The 22436-nt window shown below is 48.5% G+C and overlaps 2 protein-coding genes across 2 annotated transcripts in view; one reads left to right on the top strand and one right to left on the bottom strand.

Annotated features, from left to right (window-relative positions):
- Nucleotides 1–15742, bottom strand: part of LOC138368949 (probable cyclin-dependent serine/threonine-protein kinase DDB_G0292550) — a 30907-nt gene extending 15165 nt beyond the window's left edge. The window contains exon 1 of the mRNA XM_069331675.1: nt 15024–15742. Within this exon, the coding sequence (XP_069187776.1) occupies nt 15024–15742 (719 nt within the window). The remainder of the gene's footprint in view (nt 1–15023) is intronic.
- A 1414-nt stretch (nt 15743–17156) lies between these two features.
- LOC138368948 (putative uncharacterized protein ENSP00000383309) lies at nt 17157–18638 on the top strand. The gene has a single exon (XM_069331674.1). It carries the CDS (start codon nt 17157–17159, stop codon nt 18636–18638), a length of 1482 nt encoding a protein of 493 aa, XP_069187775.1.
- Nucleotides 18639–22436: the final 3798 nt, after the last annotated feature.

Genomic DNA, 22436 nt, shown 5'->3' with positions numbered 1-22436 from the left:
AGTGAAGGAGCACAGTGAAGGAGCATAGTGAAGGAGCACTGTGAAGGAGCACAGTGAAGGAGCACAGTGAAGGAGCACAGTGAAGGAGTACAGTGAAGGAGCACAGTGAAGGAGCATAGTGAAGGAGCACTGTGAAGGAGCACAGTGAAGGAGCACAGTGATGGAGTACAGTGAAGGAGCATAGTGAAGGAGCACAGGGAAGGAGCACAGTGAAGGAGCATAGTGAAGGAGCACAGTGAAGGAGCACAGTGAAGGAGCATAGTGAAGGAGCATAGTGAAGGAGCACAGTGAAGGAGCACAGTGAAGGAGCACAGTGAAGGAGCATAGTGAAGGAGCACAGTGAAGGACAACAGTGAAGGAGCATAGTGAAGGAGCACAGTGAAGGAGCACAGTGAAGGAGCACAGTGAAGGAGCATAGTGAAGGAGTACAGTGAAGGACAACAGTGAAGGACAACAGTGAAGGAGCGCAGTGAAGGAGCATAGTGAAGGAGTACAGTGAAGGACAACAGTGAAGTAGCACAGTGAAGGAGCACAGTGAAGGAACATAGTGAAGGAGCACAGTGAAGGAGCACAGAGAAGGAGCATAGTGAAGGACAACATTGAAGGAGCACAGTGAAGGACAACAGTGAAGGAGCACAGTGAAGGAGCATAGTGAAGGAGCACAGTGAAGGAACACAGTGAAGGAGCACAGTGAAGGAGCATAGTGAAGGAGTACAGTGAAGGACAACAGTGAAGGAGTACAGTGAAGGACAATAGTGAAGGAGCGCAGTAAAGGAGTACAGTGAAGGACAACAGTGAAGGAGTACAGTGAAGGACAACAGTGAAGGAGCGCAGTGAAGGAGCATAGTGAATGAGTACAGTGAAGGACAACAGTGAAGGAGCACAGTGAAGGAGCACAGTGAAGGAACATAGTGAAGGAGCATAGTGAAGGAGCACAGAGAAGGAGCATAGTGAAGGACAACATTGAAGGAGCACAGTGAAGGACAACAGTGAAGGAGCACAGTGAAGGAGCATAGTGAAGAAGCACAGTGAAGGAACACAGTGAAGGAGCACAGTGAAGGAGCAAAGTGAAGGTGTACAGTGAAGGACAACAGTGAAGGAGTACAGTGAAGGACAATAGTGAAGGAGAACAGTGAAGGAGCACAGTGAAGGAGCACAGTGAAGGAGCATAGTGATGGAGCACAGTGAAGGAGCACAGTGAAGGAGCACAGTGAAGGAGCACAGTGAAGGAGCACAGTGAAGGAGCATAGTGAAGGAGCACAGTGAAGGACAACAGTGAAGGAGCACAGTGAAGGAGCATAGTGAAGGAGCATAGTGAAGGAGCACAGTGAAGGAGCACAGTGAAGGAGTATAGTGAAGGAGCACAGTGAAGAAGCACAGTGAAGGAGCACAGTGAAGGAGCATAGTGAAGGAGCACAGTGAAGGAGCACAGTGAAGGAGCACAGTGAAGGAGCATAGTGAAGGAGTACAGTGAAGGACAACAGTGAAGGAGTACAGTGAACGACAACAGTGAAGGAGCGCAGTGAAGGAGCATAGTGAAGGAGTACAGTGAAGGACAACAGTGAAGGAGCACAGTGAAGGAGCACAGTGAAGGAACATAGTGAAGGAGCATAGTGAAGGAGCACAGTAAGGACAACAGTGAAGGAGCACAGTGAAGGAGCATAGTGAAGGAGCACAGTGAAGGACAACAGTGAAGGAGCACAGTGAAGGAGCATAGTGAAGGAGCACAGTGAAGGACAACAGTGAAGGAGTACAGTGAAGGAGCACAGTGAAGGACAACAGTGAAGGAGTACAGTGAAGGAGCACAGTGAAGGAGCACAGTGAAGGAGCACAGTGAATGAGCACAGTGAAGGACAACAGTGAAGGAATACAGTGAAGTAGCACAGTGAAGGAGCACAGTGAAGGAGCACAGTGAAGGAGCATAGTGAAGGAGTACAGTGAAGGACAACAGTGAAGGACAACAGTGAAGGAGCGCAGTGAAGGAGCATAGTGAAGGAGTACAGTGAAGGACAACAGTGAAGTAGCACAGTGAAGGAGCACAGTGAAGGAACATAGTGAAGGAGCACAGTGAAGGAGCACAGAGAAGGAGCATAGTGAAGGACAACATTGAAGGAGCACAGTGAAGGACAACAGTGAAGGAGCACAGTGAAGGAGCATAGTGAAGGAGCACAGTGAAGGAACACAGTGAAGGAGCACAGTGAAGGAGCATAGTGAAGGAGTACAGTGAAGGACAACAGTGAAGGAGTACAGTGAAGGACAATAGTGAAGGAGCGCAGTAAAGGAGTACAGTGAAGGACAACAGTGAAGGAGTACAGTGAAGGACAACAGTGAAGGAGCGCAGTGAAGGAGCATAGTGAATGAGTACAGTGAAGGACAACAGTGAAGGAGCACAGTGAAGGAGTACAGTGAAGGAACATAGTGAAGGAGCATAGTGAAGGAGCACAGAGAAGGAGCATAGTGAAGGACAACATTGAAGGAGCACAGTGAAGGACAACAGTGAAGGAGCACAGTGAAGGAGCATAGTGAAGGAGCACAGTGAAGGAACACAGTGAAGGAGCACAGTGAAGGAGCAAAGTGAAGGTGTACAGTGAAGGACAACAGTGAAGGAGTACAGTGAAGGACAATAGTGAAGGAGAACAGTGAAGGAGCACAGTGAAGGAGCACAGTGAAGGAGCATAGTGATGGAGCACAGTGAAGGAGCACAGTGAAGGAGCACAGTGAAGGAGCACAGTGAAGGAGCACAGTGAAGGAGCACAGTGAAGGAGCACAGTGAAGGAGCATAGTGAAGGAGCACTGTGAAGGAGCACAGTGAAGGAGCACAGTGAAGGAGCACAGTGAAGGAGTACAGTGAAGGAGCACAGTGAAGGAGCATAGTGAAGGAGCACTGTGAAGGAGCACAGTGAAGGAGCACAGTGATGGAGTACAGTGTAGGAGCATAGTGAAGGAGCACAGGGAAGGAGCACAGTGAAGGAGCATAGTGAAGGAGCACAGTGAAGGAGCACAGTGAAGGAGCATAGTGAAGGAGCATAGTGAAGGAGCACAGTGAAGGAGCACAGTGAAGGAGCACAGTGAAGGAGCATAGTGAAGGAGCACAGTGAAGGACAACAGTGAAGGAGCATAGTGAAGGAGCACAGTGAAGGAGCACAGTGAAGGAGCACAGTGAAGGAGCATAGTGAAGGAGTACAGTGAAGGACAACAGTGAAGGACAACAGTGAAGGAGCGCAGTGAAGGAGCATAGTGAAGGAGTACAGTGAAGGACAACAGTGAAGTAGCACAGTGAAGGAGCACAGTGAAGGAACATAGTGAAGGAGCACAGTGAAGGAGCACAGAGAAGGAGCATAGTGAAGGACAACATTGAAGGAGCACAGTGAAGGACAACAGTGAAGGAGCACAGTGAAGGAGCATAGTGAAGGAGCACAGTGAAGGAACACAGTGAAGGAGCACAGTGAAGGAGCATAGTGAAGGAGTACAGTGAAGGACAACAGTGAAGGAGTACAGTGAAGGACAATAGTGAAGGAGCGCAGTAAAGGAGTACAGTGAAGGACAACAGTGAAGGAGTACAGTGAAGGACAACAGTGAAGGAGCGCAGTGAAGGAGCATAGTGAATGAGTACAGTGAAGGACAACAGTGAAGGAGCACAGTGAAGGAGCACAGTGAAGGAACATAGTGAAGGAGCATAGTGAAGGAGCACAGAGAAGGAGCATAGTGAAGGACAACATTGAAGGAGCACAGTGAAGGACAACAGTGAAGGAGCACAGTGAAGGAGCATAGTGAAGGAGCACAGTGAAGGAACACAGTGAAGGAGCACAGTGAAGGAGCAAAGTGAAGGTGTACAGTGAAGGACAACAGTGAAGGAGTACAGTGAAGGACAATAGTGAAGGAGAACAGTGAAGGACCACAGTGAAGGAGCACAGTGAAGGAGCATAGTGATGGAGCACAGTGAAGGAGCACAGTGAAGGAGCACAGTGAAGGAGCACAGTGAAGGAGCACAGTGAAGGAGCATAGTGAAGGAGCACAGTGAAGGACAACAGTGAAGGAGCACAGTGAAGGAGCATAGTGAAGGAGCACAGTGAAGGAGCACAGTGAAGGAGCATAGTGAAGGAGCACAGTGAAGAAGCACAGTGAAGGAGCACAGTGAAGGAGCATAGTGAAGGAGCACAGTGAAGGAGCACAGTGAAGGAGCACAGTGAAGGAGCATAGTGATGGAGTACAGTGAAGGACAACAGTGAAGGAGTACAGTGAACGACAACAGTGAAGGAGCGCAGTGAAGGAGCATAGTGAAGGAGTACAGTGAAGGACAACAGTGAAGGAGCACAGTGAAGGAGCACAGTGAAGGAACATAGTGAAGGAGCATAGTGAAGGAGCACAGTAAGGACAACAGTGAAGGAGCACAGTGAAGGAGCATAGTGAAGGAGCACAGTGAAGGACAACAGTGAAGGAGCACAGTGAAGGAGCATAGTGAAGGAGCACAGTGAAGGACAACAGTGAAGGAGTACAGTGAAGGAGCACAGTGAAGGACAACAGTGAAGGAGTACAGTGAAGGAGCACAGTGAAGGAGCACAGTGAAGGAGCACAGTGAAGGAGCACAGTGAAGGACAACAGTGAAGGAATACAGTGAAGTAGCACAGTGAAGGAGCACAGTGAAGGAGCACAGTGAAGGACAACAGTGAAGGAGTACAGTGAAGGAGCACAGTGAAGGAGCACAGTGAAGGAGCACAGTGAAGGACAACAGTGAAGGAGTACAGTGAAGGAGCACAGTGAAGGAGCACAGTGAAGGAGCACAGTGAAGGAGCGCAGTGAAGGAGCATAGTGAAGGACAACAGTGAAGGAGTACAGTGAAGGAGCACAGTGAAGGAGCACAGTGTAAGAGCCACAGTGTGAGCAGGGACAGTGTAAGAGCCACAGTGTGAGCAGGGACAGTGTAAGAGCCACAGTGTGAGCAGGGACAGTGTAAGAGCCACAGTGTGAGCAGGGACAGTGTAAGAGCCACAGTGTGAGGAGGGACAGTGTAAGAGCCACAGTGTGAGCAGGGACAGTGTAAGAGCCACAGTGTGAGCAGGGACAGTGTAAGAGCCACAGTGTGAGCAGGGACAGTGTAAGAGCCACAGTGTGAGCAGGGACAGTGTAAGAGCCACAGTGTGAGCAGGGACAGTGTAAGAGCCACAGTGTGAGCAGGGACAGTGTAAGAGCCACAGTGTGAGCAGGGACAGTGTAAGAGCCACAGTGTGAGCAGGGACAGTGTAAGAGCCACAGTGTGAGGAGGGACAGTGTAAGAGCCACAGTGTGAGCAGGGACAGTGTAAGAGCCACAGTGTGAGCAGGGACAGTGTAAGAGCCACAGTGTGAGCAGAGACAGTGTAAGAGCCACAGTGTGAGCAGGGACAGTGTAAGAGCCACAGTGTGAGCAGGGACAGTGTAAGAGCCACAGTGTTAGCAGAGACAGTGTAAGAGCCACAGTGTGAGCAGAGACAGTGTAAGAGCCACAGTGTGGCAGGGACAGTGTAAGAGCCACAGTGTGAGCAGGGACAGTGTAAGAGCCACAGTGTGAGCAGGGACAGTGTAAGAGCCACAGTGTGAGCAGGGACAGTGTAAGAGCCACAGTGTGAGCAGGGACAGTGTAAGAGCCACAGTGTGAGCAGGGACAGTGTAAGAGCCACAGTGTGAGCAGGGACAGTGTAAGAGCCACAGTGTGAGCAGGGACAGTGTAAGAGCCACAGTGTGAGCAGGGACAGTGTAAGAGCCACAGTGTGAGCAGGGACAGTGTAAGAGCCACAGTGTTAGCAGAGACAGTGTAAGAGCCACAGTGTGAGCAGAGACAGTGTAAGAGCCACAGTGTGGCAGGGACAGTGTAAGAGCCACAGTGTGAGCAGGGACAGTGTAAGAGCCACAGTGTGAGCAGAGACAGTGTAAGAGCCACAGTGTTAGCAGAGACAGTGTAAGAGCCACAGTGTGAGCAGAGACAGTGTAAGAGCCACAGTGTGGCAGGGACAGCGTAAGAGCCACAGTGTGAGCAGGGACAGTGTAAGAGCCACAGTGTCAGCAGGGACAGTGTAAGAGCCACAGTGTGAGCAGGGACAGTGTAAGAGCCACAGTGTGAGCAGGGACAGTGTAAGAGCCACAGTGTTAGCAGAGACAGTGTAAGAGCCACAGTGTGAGGAGGGACAGTGTAAGAGCCACAGTGTTAGCTGAGACAGTGTAAGAGCCACAGTGTGAGCAGGGACAGTGTAAGAGCCACAGTGTGAGGAGGGACAGTGTAAGAGCCACAGTGTTTGCTGAGACAGTGTAAGAGCCACAGTGTGAGCAGGGACAGTGTAAGAGCCACAGTGTGAGCAGAGACAGTGTAAGAGCCACAGTGTGAGCAGAGACAGTGTAAGAGCCACAGTGTGAGCAGGGACAGTGTAAGAGCCACAGTGTGAGCAGGGACACCGTAAGAGCCACAGTGTGAGCAGGGACAGTGTAAGAGCCACAGTGTGAGCAGGGACAGTGTAAGAGCCACAGTGTCAGCAGGGACAGTGTAAGAGCCACAGTGTGAGCAGGGACAGTGTAAGAGCCACAGTGTGAGCAGGGACAGTGTAAGAGCCACAGTGTGAGCAGGGACAGTGTAAGAGCCACAGTGTGAGCAGGGACAGCGTAAGAGCCACAGTGTGAGCAGGGACAGTGTAAGAGCCACAGTGTGAGCAGGGACAGTGTAAGAGCCACAGTGTGAGCAGGGACAGTGTAAGAGCCACAGTGTGAGCAGGGACAGTGTAAGAGCCACAGTGTGAGCAGGGACAGCGTAAGAGCCACAGTGTGAGCAGGGACAGTGTAAGAGCCACAGTGTGAGCAGGGACAGTGTAAGAGCCATAGTGTCAGCAGGGACAGTGTAAGAGCCACAGTGTGAGCAGGGACAGTGTAAGAGCCACAGTGTGAGCAGGGACAGTGTAAGAGCCACAGTGTGAGCAGGGACCTACGCTACCCTACGCTAAGTACCTGCCATAAGGTTCGAACAAAATAACATACTTAATATTACAAATATTCGGTATATATATAATATTATAAATATTAAATATATAAATATATACATATAATTTTATAAAGAGTTAAAAGGACTGACATCAACAAGTGATCAATACAGTGAACCACAAATACAATACAATACATCAGACAATGGAGAGGTGTGGCGAGTGTTCGGGAGTACTGGGAAAACGTAATGTAGGCGTCAAGTGTTGCATCTGTAACATAAGATTCCACCTGGGCTGTACAGAATTATCTCCAGGATGTACAAAAAGGCAATGAATTTACTGGGTTTGGAAAGATGACAGATTATTGTTAGAGAACATAACTAATCTGATGAAAAACATTCCCGAGTCACAGAGATTATCATTCACAGACAAGCTACCAGTGATATATGCGGACTGGGAAAAGACAACATTGGATAACGACCAAAACTCAGGAACAGATAGTTTAGAGGACCGCAGCAGTAGTGTGGAGGAAGAGGGTATTGTGGTACAAAATAACAGCAATATTGCAGAGCCAGGTAATATAAACGATGAGAACAATAGTGAGACAAAGTGCATAAATGAAGGAATTGGGATGAAAGACGGAGATGGCTCCAATAAAGAGGTAGACAAGACAGACACAGGTATAAATACCTTGAAAAACGCAAAACCGGAACACATTTGCAAATTCTACGCTAAAGGAATATGCAAATAATGAAAATTAGGAGCAAAATGTCATTTTCTGCATCCTCGAAAATGCAGGAACATGTTGGCGAGGGGTACATGCCGTTTTGAAACAGGGTGTAGATACTTCCACCCTAAATTATGTCAATTCTCAATTTGGGACAAAAAATGCTACAATCTTCAGTGTCCGGAATTCCATGTGAGAGATACAGAGCGTTATAGACGGGAAGATCAATATGACACTACTGGAAATTATTTTAGAGGAAGGCAGAAACAGAGCAGTACATATAAGAGAGAGGAACAGTCAGATGGAACCACTACAGGATTACAGAGGGGAAGGGAGATACCCACAAGACTGGAGTACAAACTATCAACAAGCACACAGTTACTACACCACACAACACCCGTCCTACTACCAAAACTGGACGAATCACTTCCAAAACAACACACCCTGGACGCAAACACAGTGGCCTCCTTACCAGAGCCTCAGATATTAACACCAAGTAAGGCATCCAGCACTTCCACTAACACGATAACATCATTTATATTTGCCAACATCCAGGGTATAAAAACACGCAAATTCAACAAAGTTCACTTCATAGATGGTCTCCTTCATGTGGCAAATGCAGTGTTTGCAACCCTAACAGAAAACCACACAAAGGACTACCATGATGGTGAAATATGGATCTCAGAGTACAATCTTTTCAGATGTGATAGGAAACACCGGCTTCAGGGTGGGGTCAGCCTCTACATCATGGACACACTCTTCTGTACTGAGCTGCTAAACACGTCATATGATATGGTGGAAGTGCTGATAATCAAAGTAGAGATTCTAAATGTAGTTATTGTCCTTGTATATAAGTCACCGGAGGCAAACCCTCAGCAGTTTAAAGACCAACTAATGAAAATAGAACACTGCTTGGAAAACCTCACAAATCCAGCTCCGAACATCATCCTGCTTGGGGACCTCAACCTACGGCACCTGAAATGGAAGCACCTGGCTAATACAGTAATATCAGAAAGAATACCAGGAAGTAGCCTAAATGAGCAGGCACGTGCAAATGACCTGCTACGGTTGTGCGACAGGTTTGCCTTAAACCAGCAAATAGTAGAACCAACTAGGAAGGAGAACACGCTGGACCTCATTTTCACTAATAATGATGAATTGATCAGGAACATAATGATTACAAATACCTGTTACTCAGGTCACAACTTAATTGAAGTTATGACAACCATGGGGAGTAGACCTTCAAAACCAGTCCAGATTCCCAGTGGAGGAGATTTCAGCAAATTCAACTTCAATAATAAACAGATAAACTGGGAGAAAATAAACCAGGACTTCACAGAAATAAACTGGGAAGAACAGCTAGAAAATGCAAACCTGAACCAGTGCATGGAAAAAATAAGCTCAGTAGCAATAGAAATATTTTCAAACCGCATACCCCTAAGAAAAAAAGAGGAAGAGATGCAGATTGGAACGGGAACGTCGTTCCCTATATAGGCGAAGAAAACGAATCGCGGAACAACTTGAGAGTCGCACCCTGTCTCAAGAACGGTGAAGAAGGTTAGGTAGAGAAATAGAAACAATTGAACTCAAGCTACAAGATTCATACAAAACCCAGGAGAGGCAAAGAGAGCAAAAGGCCATCAATGAAATAGAGAGAAATCCGAAATATTTTTTCTCTTATGCAAAATCAAGATAAAAAACCACATCTAGGATCGGGCCCCTGCGAAAGGGAGATGGAACTTTCACCGATGACAACAAAGAAATGAGCGAGCTACTGAGGAAGCAGTACGACTCTGTTTTCAGTGAGCCATTAAACGCAATAAAGATTGATAACCCAAATGAATTTTTCATGGATTTGATACCAACATCAAATCATATATCAGACGTTACCCTATCCCCACTGGATTTTGAAGAAGCCATAAACAGTATGCCTATGCACTCTGCACCAGGCCCGGATTCTTGGAACTCCATATTCATTAAGATCTGTAAAAAAAACACTATCGCAGGCCCTTCACATTTTGTGGAGACAAAGCCTAGATACTGGCGTTATCCCTGACATACTAAAAACAGCAGAGATAGCACCACTTCATAAAGGAGGAAATAAGGCAGTGGCAAAAAATTACAGACCGATAGCACTAACATCGCACATCATAAAAAATTTTGAAAGAGTGCTTAGAAGTAAGATCACAAAATACATGGAATCACAGCATCTCCATAACCCTGGACAACATGGTTTCAGAACAGGGCGCTCTTGCCTGTCGCAGTTGCTGGACCATTATGATATGGCATTAGATGCTATAGAAGACAAACAAAACGCTGATGTAATTTACACAGATTTCGCAAAAGCTTTTGATAAATGTGACCATGGCGTTATTGCACATAAAATGCGTTCAAAAGGAATTACCGGAAAAATAGGCAGATGGATCTACAATTTCCTGACCAACAGAACCCAATGTGTAATAGTCAACAAAATAAAATCCAGCCCATCAACCATGAAGAGCTCAGTCCCCCAGGGTACTGTGCTTGCTCCAGTACTTTTTCTCATCCTCATATCGGACATAGACAAGAACACAACCTATAGCACTGTATCATCCTTTGCAGATGACACTAGGATCTTCATGAGAGTAGGCAACATAGAGGATACGGCAAACCTCCAGTCAGATGTAGATCAGGTCTTTCTATGGGCTACAGAAAATAATATGGTGTTTAACGAAGATAAGTTCCAGCTCATGCGCTATGGAAAAAATGAAAATATAAAAACGGAAACCACGTACAAAACTCAGGCAAATCATAACATAGAACGAAAAGGCAATGAAAAGGATCTGGGTGTACTCATGTCGGAAGACCTTACCTTTAAAGAACACAATAAAGTAGCCGTCACAACTGCAAGAAAAATGACAGGTTGGATAACAAGAACCTTTCACACTAGAGATGCTATACCGATGATGATACTTTTCAAAACGCTTGTGCTCTCTAGAGTGGAGTACTGCTGCACAATGACAGGCCCTTACAAAGCTGGAGAAATTGCTGCCTGGAGAGCGTGCAGAGATCCTTTACTGCTAGAATCCACTCAGTAAAACATCTAAACTATTGGGACTGACTAAAGAGCCTAAATTTGTACTCCCTTGAGCGCAGGCGGGAGAGATACATAATAATTTACACATGGAAAATATTAGAGGGGCTGGTCCCAAACCTGCACACAGAAATAACATCACAAGAGATCAGAAGACATGGCAGGATGTGCAGAATACCCCCTTTGAAAAGCAGAGGTGCAACAGGTACTCTGAGAGAGAACTCTATCAACATCAGAGGCCCGAGACTGTTCAACACGCTTCCGCTTCACATAAGGGGCATAAGTGGCTAACCCCTCACAGTGTTTAAGAGAGAACTGGATAAGCACCTCCAAAGGATACCTGATCAACCAGGCTGTGACTCATACGTCAGGCTGCGAGCAGCCGCGTCCAACAGCCTGGTTGATCAGTCCAGCAACCAGGTGGCCTGGTCGACGACCGGGCCGCGGGGACGCTAAGCCCCGGAAGCACCTCAAGGTATTCATTACATCCGAAAATCCACTGCCGCAGGTACTGGAAGCGTATCCGCAAGATAGCGGGTAAGTTCGTTCCCAGTGTCTTGCCGGTCCTTCACCTCCGTGGTACTCTTTTGGCGGACCCGTTGCAAGTTACTACCGAACTGGGTTCCCACTTTTCTTCTGTTAGCTCTGGTTCTAATCTTCCACAATCTTTTCTTCTTCGTAAACCCTCCTTGAATCTCGTCCTTAAGATTTCTGCACTTCGTCTTCCCTATAACGATCTCTTCTCTCTCCCTGAACATCGGTCTGTCCTGACCCTTTGCGGTTCTACGGTGGCGGGCTCCAATGACATTCATTATGAGATGCTTCGCCATCTCTCTCCGTGTACATCTCAGTATTGACTGAGTCTGTATAATCGGATCTGGGAGTCGTCGTCAGTTCCTGAGGACTAGCTCGATGCCGTTGTCCTCCCTGTTCGAAAATCAGGGTCTCTGGGGACTTCCCCTAAGGACTTTCGGCCAATTGCCTTCATGAGTTGTGTCTGTAAACTCTTTTCAACGTATGGTAAACGTTCGCCTGATGGGGTTCTTAGAACACTATTACCACCTCTTCCCTTCTCAATTTGGTTTCTGCAAGTACCGCAGCACAACAGATGTCCTGGTGAACTTGGAGGTCTATATTCGTACTGCTTTTGCTGCAAAGACCTCCGTTGTTGCCGTCCTTTTTGACCTGGAAAAGGATTACACCATCACTTGGCTATATCATATTCTGTCTCAACCTCATTCTTTTGGCCTTCGTGGTCATCTCCCTCTCTTTCTCCAAAGGTTCCTCTCTCGTCGTTTCTTTCGGGTGAGGTTTGGTACCGCTCTCTCAGGCTCTTTTCAGCAATACGCAGGTGTGCCTCAAGGTAGTGTTCTGAGCACTACTCTTTTTTTTGGTTGCCATTAATGGTCTTCTTTCTTCTCTTCTTCTCCCCTCTCTATGTCAACCATTTTACCCTTTGCTGTCGGGGTGATGATGCGCCTCTCCTTCAACGCCGGCTTCAACTTGCGATTGATGCCGTGTCATCTTGGCCCACTAATCATGGCTTCAGGTTCTCTACGTCTAAGACTTGTGCTATGACTTTTGTGCAGAAGAGTGTCGTATATATATATATATACACTTCTGCTTCACAGGAGTGTTATATAATATATATATATATATATATATATATATATATATATATATATATATATATATATATGTCGTACCTAGTAGCCAGAACTTACTTCTCAGCCTACTATTCAAGGCCCGATTTGCCTAATAAGCCAAGTTTTCCTGAATTAATATATTTACTATAATTTTTTTCTTATGAAATGATAAAGCAACCCTTTTCTCTATGTATGAGGTCATTTTTTTTTTATTGGAGTTAAAATTAACGTAGATATATGACCGAACCTAACCAACCCTACCTAACCTAACCTAACCTATATTTATAGGTAAGGTTAGGTTAGGTAGCCAAAAAAAGCTAGGTTAGGTTAGGTTAGGTAGGTTAGGTAGACGAAAAAACATTAATTCATAAAAACTTGGCTTATTAGGCAAATCGGGCCTTGAATAGTAGGCTGAGAAGTGCGTTCTGGCTATTAGGTACGACATATATATATATATATATATATGTCGTACCTAGTAGCCAGAACTCACTTCTCAGCCTACTATGCAAGGCCCGATTTGCCTAATAAGCCAAGTTTTCATGAATTAATTGTTTTTCGACTACCTAACCTACCTAACCTAACCTAACCTAACTTTCTCTACTACCTAACCTAACCTAACCTATAAAGATAGGTTAGGTTAGGTTAGGTAGGGTTGGTTAGGTTCGGTCATATATCTATGTTAATTTTAACTCCAATAAAAAAAAATTGACCTCATACATAATGAAATGGGTAGCTTTATCATTTCATAAGAAAAAAAATTGAGAAAATATATTAATTCAGGAAAACTTGGCTTATTAGGCAAATCGGGCCTTGCATAGTAGGCTGAGAAGTGCGTTCTGGCTACTAGGTCCGACATATATATATATATATATGTATATATATATATATATATATATATATATATATATATATATATATATATATATATATATATATATATATATATATATATATGACAGTGTCAGACCACGGTCGAAAATTGAAACAGGAATTTCCTTAACTTTCGTATATTATTAAATCTTCAGAAGGAGTCCTTCTGAAGATGTATTAATATACGAAAGCCCTTAAGGAAATTCCTGTTTCAATTTTCCTCCGTGGTCTGACACTGTCACATTTTTAATCATGTGTTTATTTTCGTGATACACACACACACACACACACATATATATATATATATATATATATATATATATATATATATATATATATATATATATATATATATATATATATATATATATATATATATATATATATATATATATATAACCAAATAACTAAATTGTTATACTCGCATCGAGCATGATTTAATTTTTTGTTAAACTCAAACAACAGAGGATTTAGTCTGACAAACTTGGAGGCAGGGCTGGCTGACTGACGTACTGGCTGACTGACGTACTGGCTGACTGACGTACTGGCTGACTGACGTACTGGCTGACTGTTGGACTCATAGACTGTTTGAGTGATTAACTGAGTGAATGAGTGACTGTAATGTTTTGTTAGCTTGCTCGCTCTGTGAAACAATAGTTTTACTTAAAAAAAATCGTTTATACTGGTGCTGGCTAGCTTCCCTAGGCGGCCCGGAGGAGGGGATTAGGATTTTGACAGGTGACGAAACCTGGCCAGGTGACTATAGGCTGGGGGGGGGGAGGGGGGGGGTGGAGGAGGAGGAGGGACACGGGGAAGATGTATGTGGTTTGACAAGGTGAGGATGACAGGTACAGTTGTGGGTAGCGTGTTGACATGAGAGGGTGTCTGGGAGTGTGGGGAAGGAGTGAGGGGGAATACAACACTAGACTACATCAGTGTGGTTCCCGTCAGGGTAACTCCCTCTGCGGAAGTCCTCTCCTTCAAGATGTGTGCCCAATGTGTCTTAAGTGTTTGGCCCATGTGTTAACAACCCTAGTAAGGAGACATCAGTTTCTGCACATTTAAGTAAACTATATTAGTATTATTATTGCTAATATTATTATTGTTATAGTAAAAAAAAGAAATCCTATGAATTAACTATTTTAATTCTTTGGACAAAACATTTTAGGTTTTCGTTCACTCGTTCATATAAATGGAACAGGAAACCCAACATACACTAAACGATCCTTGTGACATTTTTTTTTTTTTTTACAATTTAGTTTTCTTAAATTTTTTAATTTTGTTTCAATACTTTGCAACATTACATCAGTCTCCCCCTTACATCATCCTCATCATTATTATCATTATCATCATACAACGTTCATTAACATATGGATGGGGCAACCCGTTCTCGCAAATTTAATAAGTCAATATTGACTTATTAAATATGTGCATAGGTGACATACTTAACATAATAGTTTCCCTTGAAAAGCTTCATAGAAAACACCGACCTTACGTAACCTACTTAGTATGTTAAGATAAGCATTCTATTGCTTCGTAATTACAATTATTACCTAACCTATACCTATAATAGGTTAAGTAACAATTAAAATTACGAAGCTATAAGATGCTTATTTTAACATACTAAGTAGGTTAGGTAAGGTTGGTGTTTTCTATGAAGCTTTTCAAGGGAAACTATTATGTTTAGTATGTCACCTATGCACGCAACTAATAAGTCAATATTGACTTATTAAATTTGCGAGAACGGGTTGGGATGGGGACACTGACCATGCGACGCCATCTTGGGTTGTAACATGTTGCACAGCTGGTGCCCATGTGGCAACCCATGATGGGCATGCATGGTCTACGTCGTAAATACCCCTACTCGCCAATACCCCGCCCACGCCCTGCACCACCCAGACGCCGCCCACGCCCTGCACCACCCAGACGCCGCCCACGCCCTGCACCACCCAGACGCCGCCCACGCCCTGCACCACCCAGACGCCGCCCACGCCCTGCACCACCCAGACGCCGCCCACGCCCTGCACCACCCAGACGCCGCCCACGCCCTGCACCACCCAGACGCCGCCCACGCCCTGCACCACCCAGACGCCGCCCACACCCTGCACCACCCAGACGCCGCCCACACCCTGCACCACCCAGACGCCGCCCACGCCCTGCACCACCCAGACGCCGCCCACACCCTGCACCACCCAGACGCCGCCCACGCCCTGCACCACCCAGACGCCGCCCACGCCCTGCACCACCCAGACGCCGCCCACGCCCTGCACCACCCAGACGCCGCCCACACCCTGCATCACCCAGACGCCGCCCACACCCTGCATCACCCAGACGCCGCCCACACCCTGCACCACCCACACGCCGCCCACACCCTGCACCACCCAGACGCCGCCCACGCCCTGCACCACCCAGACGCCGCCCACACCCTGCACCACCCACACGCCGCCCACACCCTGCACCACCCAAACGCCGCCCACACCCTGCATCACCCACACGTGTGTCAACATGTGACACAGATTAAGCAAGAAAGAGAGGGCTGGGCGGACTGCATTTTCTTGGATTGTCGGAAAGCCTTTGACACAGTACCGCATAAGAGGCTGGTACATAAGCTGGAGAGACAGGCAGGTGTAGCTGGTAAGGTGCTCCAGTGGATAAGGGAGTATCTAAGCAATAGGAAGCAGAGAGTTACGGTGAGGGGTGAGACCTCCGATTGGCGTGAAGTCACCAGTGGAGTCCCACAGGGCTCTGTACTCGGTCCTATGTTGTTTCTGATATATGTAAATGATCTCCCGGAGGGTATCGATTCATTTCTCTCAATGTTTGCGGACGATGCTAAAATTATGAGAAGGATTAAAACAGAAGAGGACTGTTTGAGGCTTCAAGAAGACCTAGACAAGCTGAAGGAATGGTCGAACAAATGGTTGTTAGAGTTTAACCCAACCAAATGTAATGTAATGAAGATAGGTGTAGGGAGCAGGAGGCCAGATACAAGGTATCATCTGGGAGAGGAAATTCTTCAGGAGTCAGAGAAGGAAAAAGACTTGGGGGTTGATATCACGCCAGACCTGTCTCCTGCAGCACATATCAAGCGGATAACATCAGCGGCATATGCCAGGCTGGCCAACATACGAACGGCATTCAGAAACTTGTGTAAAGAATCATTCAGAACTTTGTATACCACATATGTCAGGCCAATCCTGGAGTATGCAGCCCCAGCATGGAGTCCATATCTAGTCAAGGATAAGACTAAACTGGAAAAGGTTCAAAGGTTTGCCACCAGACTAGTACCCGAGCTGAGAGGTATGAGCTACGAGGAGAGACTACGGGAATTAAACCTCACTTCGCTGGAAGACAGAAGAGTTAGGGGGGACATGATCACGACATTCAAGATTCTGAAGGGGATTGATAGGGTAGATAAAGACAGTCTATTTAACACAAGGGGAACACGCACAAGGGGACACAGGTGGAAACTGAGTGCCCAAATGAGCCACAGAGATATTAGAAAGAACTTTTTTAGTGTCAGAGTGGTTGACAAATGGAATGCATTAGGGGGTGATGTGGTGGAGGCTGACTCCATACACAGTTTCAAGTGTAGATAGGACAGAGCCCGATAGGCTCAGGAATCTGTACACCTGTTGATTGACGGTTGAGAGGCGGGACCAAAGAGCCAGAGCTCAACCCCCGCAAACACAACTAGGTGAGTACAACTAGGTGAGTACACGCCGCCCACACCCTGCATCACCCAGACGCCGCCCACGCCCTGCACCACCCAGACGCCGCCCACGCCCTGCACCACCCAGACGCCGCCCACACCCCATCACACATGCCACCCACACCCTGCACCACCCAGACGCCGCCCACGCCCTGCACCACCCAGACGCCGCCCACACCCCATCACACATGCAACCCACACCCTGCACCACCCAGACGCCGCCCACGCCCTGCACCACCCAGACGCGCCCACACCCTGCACCACCCACACGCCGCCCACACCCTGCACCACCCACACGCCGCCCACACCCTGCACCACCCACACGCCGCCCACACCCTGCACCACCCACACCCTGCATCACCCAGACGCCGCCCACACCCTGCACCACCCACACGCCGCCCACACCCTGCACCACCCACACGCCGCCCACACCCTGCACCACCCAGACGCCGCCCACGCCCTGCACCACCCAGACGCCGCCCACGCCCTGCACCACCCACACGCCGCCCACACCCTGCACCACCCACACGCCGCCCACACCCTGCACCACCCACACGCCGCCCACACCCTGCACCACCCACACCCTGCACCACCCAGACGCCGCCCACGCCCTGCACCACCCACACGCCGCCCACACCCTGCACCACCCACACGCCGCCCACACCCTGCACCACCCAGACGCCGCCCACACCCTGCACCACCCACACGCCGCCCACACCCTGCACCACTCAGACGCCGCCCACACCCTGCACCACCCAGACGCCGCCCACACCCTGCACCACCCAGACGCCGCCCACACCCTGCACCACCCAGACGCCGCCCACGCCCTGCACCACCCAGACGCCGCCCACGCCCTGCACCACCCAGACGCCGCCCACACCCTGCACCACCCACACGCCGCCCACACCCTGCACCACCCACACGCCGCCCACGCCCTGCACCACCCAGACACCGCCCACACCCTGCACCACCCACACGCCGTCCACACCCTGCACCACCCAGACACCGCCCACACCCCATCTCACCCATGCCGCCCACGCCCTGCACCACCCAGACGCCGCCCACGCCCTGCACCACCCAGACACCGCCCACACCCCATCTCACCCATGCCGCCCACGCCCTGCACCACCCACACGCCGCCCACGCCCTGCACCACCCAGACACCGCCCACACCCCATCTCACCCATGCCGCCCACGCCCTGCACCACCCAGACGCCGCCCACGCCCTGCACCACCCAGACACCGCCCACGCCCTGCACCACCCACACGCCGTCCACACCCTGCACCACCCACACGCCGCCCACGCCCTGCACCACCCAGACACCGCCCACACCCTGCACCCCCCAGACACCGCCCACGCCCTGCACCCCCCAGACACCGCCCACGCCCTGCACCACCCAGACACCGCCCACGCCCTGCACCACCCAGACACCGCCCACACCCCATCTCACCCAGGCCGCCCACGCTACCTCCTGCCAGGAATCTCCTACTTGACTTCAATCGCCGTCATTTCCTGCCAATTTCCCGACATCTTCGAAAGTTGCATCTGTTTGTTGATGTTGGAAGTTGTCCATGGACAGCGCTGCTCTCTCACACTCTGGGCTCCTCCTGCATGTTGCAAGTGGTCCAGTTGCAACGCAGTTTGCTCTCCCCAGCATCTCAAGACGTGAGCCTCGAACTCGTGCCCTGAGGCAGCCGCTCCAATGGTCCAGTTTGAGCAAGTCTGGCCTCTCAATAGCCAGGTTGCAGTGCACCTTGGAGAGTGACTCGGGGTGTTGCTCTATTTCTTGTTTGTTGAACGTTATTTGTAATCATGTGCACCTGGGTGTGAGTGTGCTTGGGTGTGCGTTCATGCGTGAGTGTGTGCGTTCATACGTGAGTATGTGCGTTCATGCGAGCGAGTGTGCGTTCATGCGTGCGTGTGTGCGTTCATGCGTGCGAGTGTGCGTTTATACGTGCGAGTGTGCGTTCATACGTGAGTGTGTGCGTTCATGCGTGCGTGTGTGCGTTCATGCGTGCGTGTGTGCGTTCATGCGTGCGTGTGTGCGTTCATACGTGAGTGTGTGCGTTCATGCGTGCGTGTGTGCGTTCATGCGTGCTTGTTTGATCCGTGCCTCAATGAGCACATGTGTGTACACCTGTCAACAGATCTCTGTACACCTGTCAACAGATCTCTGTACACCTGTCTCCAGATCTCTGTACACCTGTCTCCAAATCTCTGTACACCTGTCGACAGATCTCTGTACACCTGTCGACAGATATCTGTACACCTGTCGACAGATCTCTGTACACCTGTCGACTGATCTCTGTACACCTATCTACATATCTCTGTACACCTGTCTACAGATCTCTGTACACCTGTCTACAGATCTCTGTACTCCTGTCAACAGATCGCTAAACATCTGTCTCAAGGGGCCACTGAGGACGTTAGGGGGGATCGAGTGCAATAGTTAAATAGGGCTCTAATTGGCCAATTTTCCCTCTGGGTTGAACCAGAGACAAATGACGCTAATTGCTGTGGAGCCACAGACGAGCCGTCGTGATCACGTGCACCAACACACCTGCACTAACACACCTGCAGCAACACTTACCTGCAGCAACACACACCTGCTGCAACACACACCTGGATGTGAGAAAAGCTGTTGGGCCGGATGGAATCTCACCATGGGTATTGAAAGAGTGTGCAGGAGCACTTTGCTTGCCACTCTCCGTAGTGTATAGTAGGTCACTGGAAACGGGAGACCTACCAGAAATATGGAAGACTGCTAATGTAGTACCAATATTTAAAAAGGGTGACAGACAAGAGGCACTGAACTACAGGCCAGTGTCCTTAACTTGTATACCATGCAAGGTGATGGAGAAGATTGTGAGAAAAAACCTAGTAACACATCTGGAGAGAAGAAACTTCGCGACAACCCATCAACATGGGTTCAGGGAAAGTAAATCTTGCCTTACAGGCTTGATAGAATTCTACGATCAGGTGACAAAGATTAAGCAAGAAAGAGAAGGATGGGCAGACTGCATTTTTTTGGACTGTCGGAAAACCTTTGACACAGTACCTCATAAAAGGTTGATTCATAAGCTGGAGAAACAGGCAGGAGTAACTGGTAGGGCGCTCCAGTGGATAAGGGAGTACCTAAGCAATAGGAAGCAGAGAGTTACAGTGAGGGGTGAGACCTCAGAATGGCGCGAACTCACCAGTGGAGTCCCACAGGGATCTGTACTCGGACCTATCCTGTTTCTGATATACGTAAATGATCTCCCAGAGGGTATAGACTCATTCCTCACAATGTTTGCTGACGACGCCAAAATTATGAGAAGGAATAAGACAGAGGAGGACAGCTTGAGGCTTCAAGAAGACCTGGACAAGCTGCAGGAATGGTCGAACAAATGGCTGTTAGTTTAAGCCAAGCAAATGTAATGTAATGAAGATAGGGGTAGGAAGCAGGAGACAAGATACAAGGTATCACTTGGGAGATGAAATACTTCAAGAGTCCGAGAGAGAGAAAGACCTGGGGGTTGATATCACGCCAGACCTGTCCCCTGAAGCTCATATCAAGAGGATAACAGCAGCAGCATATGCCAGGTTGGCTAACATAAGAACGGCCTTTAGAAACTTGTGTAAGGAATCTTTCAGAACATTATATACCACATATGTCAGACCAATCCTGGAGTATGCGGCTCCAGCATGGAGTCCATATCTAGTCAAGCATAAGACTAAACTGGAAAAGGTTCAAAGGTTTGCCACTAGACTAGTACCCGAGCTGAGAGGTATGAGCTACGAGGAGAGACTACGGGAATTGAACCTCACTTCGTTGGAAGACTGAAGAGTTAGGGGGGACATGATCACCACATTCAAGATTCTCAAGGGAATCGACAGGGTTGATAAAGACAGGCTATTTAACACACGGGGCACACGCACAAGGGGACACAGGTGGAAACTGAGTGCCCAAATGAGCCACTGAGATATTAAAAAGAACTTTTTTTAGTGTCAGAGTGGTTGACAAATGGAATGCATTAGGAAGTGATGTGGTGGAGGCTGACTCCATACACAGTTTCAAGTGTAGATATGATAGAGCCCAATAGGCTCAGGAACCTGTACACCTGTTGATTGACAGTTGAGAGGCGGGACCAAAGAGCCAGAGCTCAACCCCCGCAAGCACAATTAGGTGAGTACACATTTGCACCAACACACCTGCAACAACACACCTGCACCAACACCTGCACCAACACACTTGCACCAACACACTTGCAACAACACACCTTCACCAACACACTTGCACAAACACACCTGCAACAACACACCTGCAACAACACACCTACATCAACACACCTGCACCAACACACTTGCATCAACACACCTGCACCTACACACGTGCACCAACACCTGCACCAACACACCGTGGTAGAGAACACCTGCACCAACACACCATGGTAGAGAACACCTGCACCAACACCTGCACCAACACACCATGGTAGAGAACACCTGCACCAACACCTGCACCAACACACCATGGTAGAGAACACCTGCACCAACACCTGCACCAACACACCATGGTAGAGAACACCTGCACCAACACACCATGGTAGAGAACACCTGCACCAACACACCATGGTAGAGAACACCTGCACCAACACACCATGGTAGAGAACACCTGCACGGACACACCTGCAACAACACACTTGCACCTACACACCTGCACCAACACCTGCACCAACACACCATGGTAGAGAACACCTGCACCAACACACCGTGGTAGAGAACACCTGCACCAACACACCATGGTAGAGAACACCTGCACCAACACCTGCACCAACACACCATGGTAGAGAACACCTGCACCAACACACCATGGTAGAGAACACCTGCACCAACACACCATGGTAGAGAACACCTGCACCAACACACCATGGTAGAGAACACCTGCACGGACACACCTGCAACAACACACTTGCACCTACACACCTTCACCAACACCTGCACCAACACACCATGGTAGAGAACACCTGCACCAACACACCGTGGTAGAGAACACCTCCAACAACAACACCACGGTAGAGAACACCTGCAACAACACACCGTAGTAGAGAACACCTGCAACAACACCTGCACCAACACACAATGGTAGAGAACACCTGCACGGACACACCTGCAACAACAACACACCGTGGTAGAGAACACCTGCAACAACAACACACCATGGTAGAGAATACCTGCAACAACAACACACCATGGTAGAAAATACCTGCAACAACAACACACCATAGTAGAGAACACCTGCAATAACACACCATCGTAGAGAACACCTGCATCAACACACCGTGATAGAGAACACCTGCAACAACAACACCGTGGTAGAGAACACCTGCACCAACACCTGCAACAACACACCGTGGTAGAGAACAACTGCACCAACACACCGTGGTAGAGAACACCTGGAACAACACACCGTGGTAGAGAACACCTG

This window comes from Procambarus clarkii, chromosome 26 (assembly GCF_040958095.1).
Source record: "Procambarus clarkii isolate CNS0578487 chromosome 26, FALCON_Pclarkii_2.0, whole genome shotgun sequence".
NCBI classification, from domain to species: Eukaryota; Metazoa; Arthropoda; class Malacostraca; order Decapoda; family Cambaridae; genus Procambarus; species Procambarus clarkii.
The sequence above is the reverse complement of the archived record's forward strand: the minus strand, read 5'-3'. Positions and strand labels throughout refer to the sequence as shown.

What these genes read in the sequence shown, in the direction of transcription:
- LOC138368948 (XM_069331674.1), top strand. Translation starts at nt 17,157, where the DNA reads ATGCAACCCACACCCTGCACCACCCAGACGCCGCCCACGCCCTGCACC.